Raw genomic sequence first — 16,131 nt, 5'->3', positions numbered from 1 at the left:
ACCTTCTATGAGTTCTAACATGGACACAGGCTTAGTGTTTAACCTGGCAAAATCAAGAGGCGAGCTCCCTTCTCAGCACTAAGCCGAGCACCCGCGGAACTGGGAAGCAGTTGGATTAGTTAAGGATGGCTAAAGGCTGCTCCCAGAGCAGACTGAATGAGATGCAGGATTCATCAGCAGATGCCTTTTCTGCGTAAGGCTGACGTCTTCCAAGCAGCAGTGGGAGGTGCGGGTTCTGTCTTAGGCTACATCAAAGGTGTCGATTAAGCCTCATGCCAAGGCAGAGCCACGGCAACCCCCCACCCCCCCGACACCACTAACTCCCGGAAGCCTGAGCCCTTTCCGTACTTTGCTCTGAATCATAATGGAGTGCCTCCCGGGGGCAAGAGGCCCGGTGACTCATCCGAAAATCATAATGACAATAACTTCTAAAACCTGGTGAGTACCTGGTAATAAGTACACCCTCACAAAATTCAGTGGCTCGGTGCAATGTTTATTGGTTTTTCACTATGTTTGCACAAAAACTTCACGCCCGTGAGAGTGGGAAGCTCCGTGTTTTGTCATCTTCTCTAAAGACCTTTAAAAAAAATGTCACATAACCCATGCTGCACTGATGTGTAGCTTTGCCTTTGAAATGTATTTGGTGACTCCTTCTAAACAACAATTTGGCGGCTGGTGGGGGGGGGGAGGGCGGAGTGCAGAATGAAGCAGAAGCAAAGCTTTCACGGGCTTGCATGGGGAAGAAGGCTTTCACGGGCTTGCATTCAACAGCCCGGATTTTGTTGAATGAGCATGAGGTCAGGCCTCTCTACGCACCGCACCGGACTTCCAGCCACCGGCCTCTCTAGGGAGGGCTCTGAAATAGGCAAGAACTAAGGAAATGTGGGCAGAGGCAGAATCTACAATGAAGAAGGCAAGAGGTCCCTCAGGGGTTGACAGGAAGACAAATTTTAGGATCATAATATTTTCTTTGTCCCCTTTTCCACTTTACATCTCTATGTCACACCTGAAGGCTACACAGGCTGGGGACAAAAAGAGCAAAAAGGCGACACAGATTGGGGGAAAAGGACAAATGGGGAAGCAAACGGAGTATTAACATTTCATTTTACTTTTGATTCGCTAATTTTATCAAGCTGATAGAAAATAAAGAAAAAGACAAAGTGGGCTCCCTGGAAGACTGCCTTAGCCTTTTCAAAGAGCAAAACAAAATTGCAATATGTTTGCATTTGTAAGTACCCATTATGTGTGCATCTCAGTTTAATGAAGACTTATTTTCTATGGACCCGTTAATGCACTTAAACCTTTTACATATGTATTGATAAGCACATATGTATACATGAGCTCATTTAATCCTTACAATAACTCTATGAGGCAGGCAGTATTATTTTACAGAAGAGGAAACTGAGGCATAAAACGACAAACAACTTCACCAGCAAATATGTGGGCAGAGCCCCAAATCTAACCAAGACAATCCAGAATCTGCACTCTTCACCACCACATTCCCTAAGGCGTCAGCCTGCTAGCCTGCAGGGAAGCCAGATAACTACACTAGTAATCACAATAAAGTATTTTGAGGATGACTGTCTTGAGGGTTGCTACTGAAATCCTAAGTATGGCGTCAAAGTTGCCCTACACCCTACAGAGAGAATAACGGGTAATGAAACCGAGCCCAAGTATTAGTGTCATTTTGCAGGTGAAACAGGGTAGGATACAATGAAGGAAAAGTGTTCCAAGGCAAGGGGACCACGTGTTTTGTGGCTGGGCATGGAGGAGGGAGCAGTGTAGTGCACTGAAAAGACCTAAATAGGTAGGGGTCATATAATGCAAGGCTTTACAGTTAATGTTAAGGAGTTTGATTTTTATCCAAAGGACAATGATAAGCTCTTCATGATGTTAAGCAGGAGCGAGGAGATCAGATTTATATTTTTAAAAGCTCTCCAGAGCTCTTGCTTGTCAAGAACGGATTAGGGGAGAACAATAATGCACTCAGTCAGGGATATCCCTACGGAGAATGGGTAGGCAGGAGGGAGTGTGGCACATTTAAGTGTCCTACGGTCCGAGAAATGGTGTGGCTGGGTGAAGGGTGGTGCAGTGGGGGTAGAGGTAAATGGAAACATTTCGGAGAGATTTCAGAGGTTCAACACTATAGGACGTAGTAACTGGTTGGACAGGATTGCGACAAGAAGAGGGGGAGCAAGTTTGGAAGGACAGAGAATTTGGACATGTCAGATGAAACATCTTATGTGACATCAGTTCCACAGTCTAGGCTGGTATAATTTTTCCTATTTTATCTGAAGTGATGTGCCCAAAGCTGAACAGCTGGAAGGTAGCAGCACTAAAACTGGATCTCATTTCTGTCTCCTCAAAGAACTGCACACTTTTCCTGTGAGTGGCCTGTCCTGACACCTCAGGACATGTCCAGAATTCGTGTCCCCCGTCTGCAGGGCTAAGGATTCTAGGTTCCTTTCTCTACCACTGGGGCGCCTCCTTCATATAAAGCCACTGGACTCAAGGCTTCTACTTGGGTTGCCATCTCTCTGGAAAAATAGGGCTCAAGTGCCAAACAAGCCATTTTCCAACCAGACATTTTTGGAACACAACCTGCTTGAAAGCTGGGAACGGCTTGTGTTCTTAGGGTCAGAATTCTATTCAGACTCTTCCTCTTGGCCACCGAAAAAGCATTAGCAACTTCTTAAAGTGGTTCTTGACATCCAGACAGTATCACACAACTTACTATTGACTCACTGATGGAATACATAATTTTATTTTCTAAGTAAGTCTGACACATGTGTTGAGTTCAGTTATTTTTTATCCTGTAATACCAGAAGTCTCTGAATGCCAATATAAAAGGCTTTGTATGGGGTGCCTGGGCGGCTCAGTCGGTTGGGCATTCGACTTCCGCTCAGGTCATGATCTCCAGTTGGTGGGTTGAAGCCCTGCGTCGGGCTCTGTGCTGACAGCTCAGAGCCTGGAGCCTGCGTCAGATTCTGTGTCTCCCTCTCTCTGCCCCTCCCCAACTCATGCTCTGTTTCTCTCTGTCTCAAAAATAAGTAAGCATTAAAAAATTTTAAAAAAAGGCTTTGTCACCTATTTAATAGAACTTATTAAAATTCAAGTAACAAATGGCATTGCTTTACAGAATAACGTATTACTTGATTAAAGGAGTCTGTATTCCAATGGGAAAAAATCCAACTCAATCCAAATGGCTGTTTTGGAATGGCCAAGCAGGTCTAACAATTAATTATTTCAACGTGAAAGTCACTACATCTGAATTACTGAAGGACACATCAGATCCACTGCCTTGGGGTACATTCTATTGGGGTACATCTCCCTTAAATCCTGTATCCCTTGCTCTACTTGTTACTTCCTGAATGAGAAGTGCTAAACTTTAAGCTGGATTATTTTCAGATCCCATGATGATCAATCACATAACTGGCCACCAAAGAGCTGTGTATGAAGTCTGTGGAGTTGGCTTTAAAAATCCCTAGTTTGTGTCCCTGCTTTTTGTCCAACTGGGCCATCACCTAAGCCCATCGGGAACAAAACAGCACAGATTGGTCACAGGACATTACTCGTCATGAAGGATCCAGTCTCACCTTTTCTTTGATCATTTCTGACAGATGACCCTCCTCTAGAGCCATAATTCAGGGCTCTATAATCAATCAGTCAGCACCCACACGGCATATACCATACACTGACTATGGGCCTGCCTCTGTCTGTCGGTCTCTGTGTCCCAAAACTTGTACTTGAATATGAACATTACAAAAAAACTCTAGAATCTGGGAATACTTGGCTTACCGTTACTAGTTCATTGCTCCTATCAGGTGACTAGGTGCATGTGTATATTAATTTAGCAACGCCTTGGTAAACTTAAAGGGTTTATTCTCTTTAGAGTTTCATTCTTTTTAAAAATTTTTTTTTTAATTTTTTATTTATTTTTGAGAGAGAGAGAGAGACAGTGAGACAGAGTGTGACTGGGGGAGGAACAGAGAGAGAGGGATGCACAGAATTCGAAGCAAGATCCAGACTCTGAGCTGTCGGCACAGAACCCAACACGGGGCTTGAACTCATGAACCGCAAGATCATGACCTGAGCCGAAGTCGGAAGCTTAACCAACTGAGCCACCCAGGCACCCCTGGAGTTTCATTCTTAACAGTCTCAGACCACATGTGGAAGTTAAATGTTTAAATGTCTCAAACTGGTCCTGAAATCAGAGCACTCTCCAAGCAAAACTATCTAATTGCAAGGTAACTTTTTAGACATGAAAATCTACCTTGTCCTTTCCCAATCTCCTTCCTGCACGTAAGGTGGTTCATTTATTTATGATGCGACACTTGCAGTGATGAGAGGAGAGAACATGTCTGCATACATATGCGGTCTGGTTATGTATTCAGGGGGCAGTGACTTGGGCATGTTGTTGGCAAGATCTGACTGCTTGCTTTAGACTTTAACTCATTCCCTGATCATGGAGGAGGTTGTAGATACTCTAAAATCTCTTTTCCCAGCCCTTGTCCATTGCTTGCCACATTATGGATTAGAAGAAGAAGAAAAAAGAAACAAAAAGCAGATGGAGTCCAATGAGGTCAAGAGAAAACAGACAACTATCGAATGGGGTAGGGGTGGGGGAACTCTCAGGGAAACATGCATTTTCCTAATTCTGTCTTCATAGATGCTCAACTCATAAGTGAGGTGGAACTCTGAATTTCTCCATTTGTCTACATTTTCTTCTTAAATGGAATCAATGGGTCCAATTCAAAGGGACTGTCTATTGAGAATAATGGGAACTGGCCCATGAAGGCATATTTTTGTTGTAGGTACACAGAAACTGTGGGGATGCAGGAAGGGACCTGGCTCTATGAATTAATTTTTTAAATATTTATGAAAAGTCCCTTGAACACCAGGAAACCTAGGCAACTTGAACAGATCCCAGTATTTCTCAATTCACTCATCTGGTCAATTTACCTAGTAGTTACCATGAACTTGGGAGCATACAGACTGTGTAAAGAACTCCTGCTCTCAGAAACCTCACAACCTAGGAGGGTGATATGATATGTCACCTAAAGACCAGGAACCAAATCAAATGTCACAGGATTGCAGGGTGAAGAAGACCCTAAATAGTGAGGTAATCAGGGGACGTTTCACAGAGGTCATCTGGGCCAACTGGGTGTGCACCCTCTTTTCAGCTGAAGCAGCAAAAGAAGGCTTCTAGGACTAAAGAAAGCTACCAAGTGGAAAAGCCCAAGGGTTATCTGGTAGAAATTTAAATTAGTTCATAAGATAAAGCACGAGTCCAGAGGAAAAGTGGGAGACTGAGCTGGAAAGGAAGACTGGGACCAAATCAAGATAGTTTTTCATATGAGAATAAGGAGTTCAGATGTTTTTGGGCAGACAGTAAATAATGGCAACAAGTCTGACATCAGTTTGCAGGGCAGATGTAAGGGGCAGAGGACAAAGGCAGGGAAGAGGTCACCTGGCAAGCAGTGTTTGTAGCCTGTGAGAAATTGGAGTTCTGGAACAGCACCGCGAAGGGGGAGCCAGGAAGACTGGGGACAAACTGAATGCAGAAGGGAAGGGGGTAAAGGAGTCAAAGATGATTTCGGGGTAACTCAACAATAACAAAACAGGACTCCTGGAGACCTCTGATTTACAATTATGAAAATGTGTTAACTGGGGTCCCAGGACAGGCCATGGTTATTGTGAAGGAATCGGGCATGCAGAGCACCTTAGATCAGGGTGGATGAGGGTCCTGGGATTGAAGGGCTCTGCTACCCCTTTGGTCCCCATGTGGGTGCTTTGCCCCCATTCTACCAGGAACAGCAGGACAGCCTCCCCTTCAAGTTGAGCCTGGGAGTCAGCCCTGGGGCAGTTCCACAGTGACGCCCCCTCCCCCCACCCAGGGACAACATGCCCAGAGGATACTCCACTGCCATCTGGGCTTACCTGCTGAAATGGAGCTTTCCCAGCTTACCAGTGGGACTCACTGCTGAGCTCTATGACCTCCTCTCAGTTCCCATGTTACTTACTGAACTTATCAGATATTTCTGGCTCTCCGTTCATCTTGAAACTTTCTGCCCTGTGACTTCTGTCACCATCTGTCATGGTTCTCCTGCCTCTTCTGATGTGCTCTGATAACCGCAGATGGTCACCGTGCTTCCGTGTCCGTCCTTACTCCACAAACTTCTCACTGGGCTAGAGGGAGAGGCATCGCTACACTTCTATTATTTAAATCACTACTATATGCCAGGGTCTCCCAAATATACTCTGTTGGCTCAAATCTGACTTAAACACAGTTACTTATTCCTAGTTGCCTACTGATGTTTCCAAAGCAACTCACACTCCACATGTCTGAAATGTACTCACTCCCTACCACTCCTCTCCTCACCCCTCAAACCTGCTCCTCATTTCTGACTCCTCTCTCCTCTTCTGGCCTCATATCCAGTTAAATTCCTGGCTCATGCCCTTTTCAAAGTCTATCCCATTCCCAACGTTGCTGTCTAAATTTTGGCCTGAAAATTTCTTTCCTGGATGACTACGGTGGCCTTGTGGAGCCTTCCTTGGTCCTTGGCCCATCATGTGTAGTCTTTCTCTCTACCACTGCACCACTGTTTCTAAAATTCAAAGAAGGGGCGCCTGGGTGGCGCAGTCGGTTAAGCGTCCGACTTCAGCCAGGTCACGATCTCGCGGTCCGGTCCGTGAGTTCGAGCCCCGCGTCAGGCTCTGGGCTGATGGCTCGGAGCCTGGAGCCTGTTTCCGATTCTGTGTGTCCCTCTCTCTCTGCCCCTCCCCCGTTCATGCTCTGTCTCTCTCTGTCCCAAAAATAAAAAAAATAAAAAAAATAAATAAAAAATAAAAAATAAATAAATAAATAAATAAAATTCAAAGAAAAATCAAATCATGATCTTACCTTAAATTCTCTTTCACCGTCTAACACCTACAACAAAAATATGCCCTCTCAGGCATGTGCAATGAATGACTACAACCAACGTGGCTACAATCTTCTTCTCCAACCCTTTCCTCAAATGTATCATTGGTCATGTAACAACTGGTCCTTAAATATGCTATACAAATTCATGCTTTTGTGCCTTACCTCCAGGATAAGAAGGCCCACCTGGCCCTTCTTATCCTGGAAGGATCCTCAAGTCCCAACTTGTAATTCCGAATTTTCATGGAAGTTTTCCCTGACCCCTTTAATGAGATTTAACCCTTTCTTTCTCTGGGCTGTCATGGCACTTTCTACACAATTACAGTAAGTGGTGTGTGTGTGTGTGTGTGTGTGTGTGTACTGGTGTGTGTGTGTGTGTGTGTGTGTGTGCGCGCGCGTGTGTGTGTATCTCAATTTGAAAGCAAGAATATAAGCAACCTGAAGACAAGAACAGTGGTTTAATCATCTTCATATCCTTGGGACTTAATACATGCCTGGAACACAACAGATGTTCAGGAAATGTTTATTTAATTAATATGGGGCATTTACACTGAGGAGTTCATAAAGGCAGCTGATGTAGGGTGTTACCTGCCCCCCATACACAGTGGGTCAACATAATGTTTCAAAGTTTTGCAAAGCACCTTTGGAGATATTCACCTGCTGAGGGCGAGCACTGGGGGGAATTGATGGGTGCAGGGAAAGAGGACTGAGATTTATATGCCACAAAAAATTCTAAAAACACAAGAGATGAATCATCAGCCCCCTTGATCTTCTTGGTGTATTTGTTTTCAAGAATTCCCTGGGAACCCCAAAGCAGCAAAGATCTTCCATAGAATGTATAAGGTGAAATCTACATTATAGAACAAGACTGAGCTAAGAAAAAAATAATAGCTATAAATCTGCCTTTGAAGGTGTTTGATATAAATAAAAAAAGTTGACATATTGGACTAGAAAGCTGATTAAAATTCTCTTTGCTTCCCCAGCTTTGATTCCTGTCTTATCTGCATATGTTGCATAAAATATTTTTACATAAGTGTAAAAAAAGAAAATTTGAATAGCATAAATAAGAAAACTGCAGGATTTCCAGAGTCGTATACAACTAAGTTGTAAGGCTGTGGAGGACAGAATGGTGCTTCAGTCATGGTAGAAGGTCATTACTAAGCCACCCAGCTTTTCCCTCTGTCAAATGTTCCCCCTTGCATCTCCTGCACACAGCATTGCTGGTCAATGGTGGATTCTCAGTGCATACTGAGTGAATGAATAGTTGTCGCCAAGAGTATTTCTACCTTCGACTATAAACTTCTGAAGGACAAGAAAGTCCATCAGCTTACACTTGAATTGATGGGTGTAAGGCACCCACTGAGGGCTCAATTATGTTTGCCATGGCTTCTACAGAGAGAGAATCTAAGTAGGTGTTATTCTATGAGAAAAAGTTGACCATCCGTTTAAATAGGAATAAAAACTCTAAAGCAAGTAAACAAACAAACAAACAAACAAACAAACAAAAAAACACAAAGTTCTTCTAAGTGATCCAGGAAGAGGTCAAAATTTTGAAATCTAAAGTTTTAAGGAGGACTGCAGCAATGAAAATTCAAGATAGGTGAGTGTGATTTTCTTACACTTTTAATATTAAGAAAACAATATAAAGCAAAACTAAACTTTATCCATTTTTACTGAGATAAATTTAGTGCATATTATACTCTTATTCTGGAGATATTTTGTTATAACTTCCTTGTACAGATAAAGGAATTTGTTTAAAAGAATTTCACTTTTAAATTACACATTTTATGAAAGTCTGTGTTCCAAAGATAAACACACATGAATAAAGATTCAACCCATATTAAACACTCTTTACGATACTCTTAGATATTCTCGTTTCTTTAAAAAGCAACTAAAAACCACTTTTCCCATTTCTTAGCGATAACTGCATTCAGTGTCTCGGCACACTATTGTCTGGGGGCTCATTATTCTTCTTGTGTGTTATTAAGGCTCCTGGTTTCTCTCTCTCTTTCTCTCTCTCTCTGGTTCAAATTGCCTTTTTGGACTCTTTATGTTAAGTAGACTAATATTAATTCATCAGGTATGTGAATTATGGTATCTACAAATTATTTAGGGGGCTTGACCTGTATGCTTCTTGAGAATTGAAGGTATTTCTTTCATCTCTGCATCATTAGTGCCTAGGAAATGCCTGACACCAACAGATCTGCACTTGATATTTCTGAATGTGTAAATGAACACCTTACATTAATAAATCACCTCTAGGCTTCTTTTAGCTCCAAGAAGAAGAAGGAGTAAGGGATGAAGAGAAGATTTAGAGTGGATACTCATTCTTGTTCTAACACTGACTTGCAAAGGAAAGTCTCTATCTACAACTGACCATACATCAGTTGGTCAGCTGGAGTGAATCATTTTAACTTCTCGAATGCTGGTACCTGGGACTAATACTTAGGCTTCTATTACAAGGTGTTATGATGTTGTAAACTGCAATGTTAAACCAGGTACCATATTAGTTATTTCCTGGAAATCAAATCTCTAATAAACAGAGGTGAAGAAACAGGTATTGAGAATGGCCAGCCTGCATTGTCTACAGCACAGGAAGCCCCAGGTGCCAGCCCTGAGCTGCCACTGTTAACTCTGTCACTCTGAGTCAAGCAGTTTCCCCAGCCCTGACTGCTTCCTCATCTCTAAAAACAGACTGGGGGCACCCGGGTGGCTCAGTCAGTTGAGAATCCATCCAAGTTTGGCTTGGGTCATGATCTCGTGGCTCACTCGTGGGCTCAAGCCCCGCATCAGGCTCTGTGCTGACAGCTCGGAGCCTGGAGCCTGCTTCGGATTCTGTGTCTCCCTCTCTCTCTGCCCCTTCCCCACTTGTTCTCTCTCTCTCTCTCAAAAATAAACATTAAAAAAATTTTTAAAAAAACAGACTATATTGTTACATAACAAATAATAATATCATGTCTTGATTGTAGTTGGAAGACAGTTAAGAGAACTGAAAAACATCAAAGAGATAAAAATCCTGTGCAAACTGTGATGTCATTTAAATATAAATTAACAATTTTCTCACGAACAGCAGCATGACATGAAAACTGAGCAAACCTTAACTTTATACTACGTTGTAATCTCTGTATAACATAGGAAGATGAATATTGAAAGCAGAAATTGAACTGAAGTAGAAGTGATTTCAAATTTTACATTAATACTTTAGGGGGAAAAACATTCCCCCTAACGTTCTTTCATGTGAGAAAGTCAGGCCTATGATGGTAACTTGGTTTGGGGCAATAGCAGGGCTTTCAAGGCATGAAATTAAAATTATGCACATTCTAGTCTCTATGATTTATAAAAAACAGTGAAGGGGCGCCTGGGTGGCACAGTCGGTTAAGCGTCCGACTTCAGCCAGGTCACGATCTCGCGGTCCGTGAGTTCGAGCCCCGTGTCAGGCTCTGGGCTGACGGCTCGGAGCCTGGAGCCTGTTTCCGATTCTGTGTCTCCCTCTCTCTCTGCCCCTCCCCCGTTCATGCTCTGTCTCTCTCTGTCCCAAAAATAAATAAAAAACGTTGAAAAAAAAAATTTAAAAAACAGTGAACAGGCTATTTTAAGAAAATGGTGATGCAGGAGCATCAGTCAGTTAAGCATCAGACTTTGGCTCCAGTCATGATCTCACAGTTTGTGGGTCCGAGCCCCGCATCGGGTTCTGTGCTGACAGCTCAGGGCCGGGAGACTGCTTCAGATTCTGTGTCTCCCTCTCTTTATGCCCCTCCCCCACTTGTGCTCTGTCTCTCTGTCTCAAAAACAAATAAACATTTAAAAAATTTAAAAAAAATTTTTTAAGAAAGGAAATGGTGATGCAGTTAATATAGAGATAATTCACTGATCCTTTCCACTGGTTTTAAGAGCCATACTTGGGTGGAGATGGGAGTCTTAGGCTAGCACAGGGGAGGGGATTTGAGGCAAGCACTCCCCTGACACCCAGAAGCTGTGTTTGCCCAGAAAAGAAATGGAAATACCACTGGCCTTTCTAAACTCTGGGCTTAGATCTCAGGGAAAGAGAGTGGTCTTGGGAATGTTCACATAATCGACAATTTTGTGACTGGGTACTGCTGTTCTGTAAACCCTCTCTAAATTAGTATCATCCAGAGAAAGGTGAAAGGATTTGGTAGCAAATCAGAATCAAGAGACAGGCATTGCATCTTATTGGCTGTTATATAACCAAGGAATAGTTGTATGGCATACTTTCTAAAACAAAATGAAGTTGAAAATTTTATATGCATAAAGGTCTCACGTTAAATGAAATGCAATCAATGCCACTTGATTAATTTTGACCTAGAAGTTAACGATACCGTCAATGAAATGTAATTTTGGAATGGATTTGGATTTCACTTTCTTTTATGGAAATGATACTACCCGGCATGGCTCACCTATCACAAATTCTAAGTTGGTGCCACTTAAATCAACCAGATTTTCCCTAGAAATGAAAGGACTCAAGGAAACAATAGAAAACTGAAATGCTTGTTTAAAGCAATCTATTGATTTTGAGGCATTGCACCCTATCCATTTTAAACTTCTAAAAAGAACAGTTACAAATTCTGGCAGGGATGAATACAAATAGATTCACTGCATTTGCCTGTCTGCTTTTCAGCGTTTCTGAAATTACTTTTGGTAAATGATACATTCCATCTATATTTATAAGATTATAATTAAATATATTATAATATTTGTACAATGTTAGAGATGCTGTGCAGTGATTATGTTACCAGTTAATTCTAAAGTGAAATAATTTCTTGCATTCATAATTATCTTTTTAAAATTAGATTCATGATTTTTTTAACTCAAATTTTAGATGTATTTTTGGAGTAAAACAGGCTTTTGACTATTTACAAGGTTATTTCTGAGCTGCAAAAATTCTCCCTTCATGTCTTTCTCCTGTATTCCCCCATTCAGTCTTGGATGCCACAATCAGACAGAAAGTGCAAGGACACTTTTTTCTGCATCTGTAGTAGAAGAAACCTTAGCAGCAGACAATAACTGTTTCAGAGCTCATGATCTCGTTCTTTGACATGTGCACAATAATCTGACTTACCCCCCCTCCTTGACTTATGAAGACAAAATAAAAAATGAAAAAAAAAATTCTGCCCAAACCCAGGAGCATCTAACTGCCCAGAAGTCTTAAAAATAAAACGTATTAAATGAATAAACAAAAAAATAAAAAGCAGAGACAGACCCACAAATACAGACAACAGAGGTTGTCAGAGAGGAGGGGGTGGGGGACTGGGCAAAATGGATGAAGGGGAGTGGGAGATACAGGTTTCCAGTTATGGAATGAATAAGTCATGGGGATAAAAGGTGCAGCAGAGGGAATGTGGTCAGTGGCATTTTAATAGGTTGTATGGCGACAGATGGCGGCTACACTTGTGAACACAGCATAATGTATGGGGTTGTCAAACCACGATACTGCACACCTGAAACGAATGCAACACTGTGTGTCAACTATACTTCAGTTAAAAAATAAAACTAGGGGTACCTGGGTGGCTCGGTCAGTTAGGCGTCCGACTCCTGGTTTCGGCTCGCATCATGATCTCACGGTTCGTGAGTTCGAGCCCCACCATGGGCTCTGTGCTGACAGTGCGGGGTCTGCTTGGGATTCTCTTTGTCCCTCTCTCTCTGCCCCTCCCCTACTTGTGTTATCTCTCTCTCTCTCTCTCTCTCTCTCTCTCTCTCTAAATAAGCAAATAAAATATTTTTAAAAACTAAATCAACATTGGGGCGCCTGGGTGGCTCAGTCGGTTACTCGGCTCAGGTCATGATCTCGCGGTCCATGAATTCGAGCCCCACGTCGGGCTCTGTGCTGACAGCTCAAAGCCTGGAGCCTGCTTCAGATTCTGTGTCTCCCTCTCTCTGACCCTCCCCCGTTCATGCTCTGTCTCTCTCTGTCTCAAAAATAAATAAACGTAAAAAAAAAAATTAAAAAAAAAAAAAACAACTAAATCAACATTTAAAAAGCTGTTAGATTGGGCTCCTGGGTGGCTCAGTCAGTTAAGCGTCTGATTTCGACTCAGGTCATGATCTCACGGTTCGTGGGTTTGAGCCCCACGTCAGGTTCTGCGCTGACAGCTCAGAGCCTAGAGCCTGCTTCAGATTCTGTGTCTCCCTCTCTCTCTGCCCCCTGCTCATGTTCTGTCTCCCTCTCTCTCTCAAAAATAAACATTAAAATGAAAAACAAAGCTGTTAAAAACAATAAACATAATGCATATTTATTCTGTTGAAATAGCTATACTGTAAAAGACGTAAGAATTTGCCCAATCACCCATTATTAAATGTTTCCCCACTACACCTGACATTTTAAAATTCATGGTATATACTAAGAAAGAAGAGAGAAAATATTAAAATTTGTCAATGTCAGAGTTGTTTGAGATCAGGGACTAATTTTGTTTGTTAATATTGTCATTTTTAATAGCACTGATAATGTTTCAATTAACGTGGGGCTTCTTTCTCCATTACAACTTTATGTGATTATACTAAATAGCCAAGATTTTAGGGGCAACAGTCGGGCTAGGCCCATGACCTTCTTCTTTCTTACTGTTCTACCGGGGCTCATTCGACAGCCTGGGTTTGCCTAGAGAAAATGAGCAATGTCCTTTGGTCGAGACTGAACATCCTCCAAAGAGCTCAGTTTTAACCTGCTAGCTGGTTAATGAAGAAGCTAAGGTCTCCCGGGGGAGTTTTACATGCAGCAATTCTACCACTCCTCTGTCATTTCGTAGGAGCCCACATCTCTGTGTATAGATATTGTCTCTACCGAAGGGAAAGATTTCCCTCAATATCAGTTTCCAGGGAAGGGATGACCTTCAGACAGAAATTCTCTCTTGTCCCAGGGAACTGGCTCTCTGAAGGTGGGTCATTGTAACCTTGGTCTACACCTCATAGTATTTGGAGCTCTGCTCTTGGGTTAAAGATGGGCATTGCCACTTGGAAGCAAGCAGAGACGTAGAAAGAAGTCAACTGTGTCATGCCAATAAATGAAGACGAGCAAGCCCCATCTTTCACCCCAGATTAGCAGTCAAATGACCTCCTGTATTTATTTCCATTTTGTTATCCGTAATTCATTAGTTCTCAAACTTGGGTGAGCATCGGAATCACCTGGAGGGCCTGTGAAAATCCAGATGCTAGGCCCTTACCTCCAGAGCTTCTGATTCAGTGGGTCGATGGAGGGGCTCATCAGAACTACATTTCTAACATGTGCTCAAGTGACGGTGATAGTGCCAGTCAAGAGAACAAATGTGGGAACCACTTCCTTCACCCACTGCTCCTCATACTATGTTCCATAGACCACCTGATCAAAATTGCCTAGAATACTTGCTAAAACGTAGGCTTATGATACGAGAAGTCGTAAGTGACACAAGCCCCCAAGTGACATTTATGCTGAGATTTGAGTCTCGATGCCTTACCCATTAGCAAAGTCTCATTTCAGAGTTCCATCCAATCTGGGTGAGTCATGTCATATTAAGCAAGGAGTTCTCAGCCCACCCTTAAACTAGGAGGAGCAAACAAGCTTCATCCCAAGTGCCAACCATGAGCTGAGACTTATTCCCAGGCTGGTTGTGATGTAGGGCATGCTGTGAGAAGTGTGCAGAGGCTGCCACCTTAGGGTAAATGTCAAAGGAGAAGTCTCTGGGGACCTGTCTGGGGAATAGCTGTAATCAGCAAAAGCCCAGGGAGACGGTAACTCTTAGAGAACCAAGGCTGGGGTTCTAGCTATCTAGCTTACTAGGAGTTCCTTTTTCTGAGACTCACTTTGGAGCTTTTGGTTTTACTTTTTAAGGAAAAACATCATAACGTCTCTATTTTTAAGTATGGAGGTTATAACTTACATTCTAGTGTAACAGCTGGTGAGTGATGCCAGAGGCAGGGCCTCGCAGCCCCAGCCGAGAGATCTTTGCATATGCTCTGTCTAAGCCCACGCTGGTGAGTACAAGAGGGCCTCTGTGTAGGCCCCAAAGGTCTTTGTCTCTATTTATAAGAGCTTCCCTGTCTTCATGTAATCAGGGACAATCACCTTGATGTACGTATCATTTAATAATTCCCATCCAACAGTTTATAGTATGTAATAAATAATTCCCTTCAATCGTGAAATAGACCTTAGACCGGAAGCCAAAAAGAAAAACAAAACAAAACCAACCAAACAAACAACCAAACACACACCTTCTAACTGACTCACATCATTTTTAAGACCAAAGAAGGAAGAGGCAGAGCTGACATGGTCATCCTATGAGCACACACATTGTGCTCCGGCACCAGCACTAGGGCCGCTGAGAGGCAGGACACAGACCAGAGTCACTGTAGCCCTCCCTGCTCGACGCTCTCATTCTCACTGCTTTTAGCTCCAGAGCCATGCTGGGTCCACAGTAAAATGTGTGTTAAACACAAGTTCAGCAAATACAAATTCACTGCTTTTAGCTCCAGAGCCGTGCTGGGTCCACAGTAAAATGTGTGTGAAACAGAAGTTCAGCAAATACAAATTGGAAACTCGTCGTAAGCCAGTCCCAAGTAGAATAAATGCTTTAACGGAGACTTCTGCAGTTGGGGCCCTTAGCCTGAAAAACTGGTATTTGTGGTGGGAAATGATGCAAGTTGGTAGTATACTTCTATTTGTGGGCAAATCTGGGTTTCCTGAGTCTTTGCTAAGTAAGTTTTCCCAAGCTTGATGTTTTTTCTTAAAGCTAACATGCTAGACTCTGGCAAATCTGTTCCATCATTTCAACATGTTCTAAAATTATAAACTGGAATCTACTCTCTTGAAAACCTCCCGCTGTGGGCTTCACACACCCTCTGTGCATCATGCGTCAGAAACAACAGTTTCTTCATCTCCTTTGGTGCTTTACCTGAGCTGGTTGATGCAGGGGATTTGCTGCGCCTGGAAGGTCCTGGGCTCTTGGTGGTGCTCCTGCGGGATGATGAAGCTATTTTGGTGTAGGAAGTGGACTTCACCACTCGACATTCTGGGGAAAGAACAACAACCACACATCATTATAGGATCATGGCACAAACCATTCAAAATGCGCAGTAAACCTGAAGACAGGAGAAACATATGGCCCTCCTCAGTCATGACTATTTCCTGCCAGCCCGGTGCTTATCTAAAACAAAAGAATCAAGAAAACAATGAGAAAAGGGCACAGTAGGCGTCTTAGAGATCCAAGTAAATAATACTCTAAGAC

At 42.7% G+C, this 16,131-nt stretch overlaps 1 protein-coding gene across 9 annotated transcripts in view; it reads right to left on the bottom strand.

Annotated features, from left to right (window-relative positions):
* The window catches only part of DCLK1 (doublecortin like kinase 1), a 348,909-nt gene that overhangs the window by 83,185 nt on the left and 249,593 nt on the right, over window positions 1–16,131 (bottom strand). For 6 of the 9 annotated variants that reach the window (XM_058687511.1, XM_058687477.1, XM_058687468.1 and 3 more), the window contains exon 5: window positions 15,799–15,915. In XM_058687511.1, coding sequence (XP_058543494.1) covers window positions 15,799–15,915 — 117 coding nt within the window. Of the gene's footprint in view, window positions 1–2; window positions 283–15,798; window positions 15,916–16,131 lie in introns of those variants that run through there. The other 3 variants (XM_058687516.1, XM_058687505.1, XM_058687498.1) reach the window with 3 other exon arrangements.

This window comes from Neofelis nebulosa, chromosome 1 (assembly GCF_028018385.1).
Source record: "Neofelis nebulosa isolate mNeoNeb1 chromosome 1, mNeoNeb1.pri, whole genome shotgun sequence".
In the NCBI taxonomy this organism is placed as follows: domain Eukaryota; kingdom Metazoa; phylum Chordata; class Mammalia; order Carnivora; family Felidae; genus Neofelis; species Neofelis nebulosa.
Note: the sequence above shows the minus strand (reverse complement) of the source record. Positions and strands in the feature narration are given on the sequence as shown.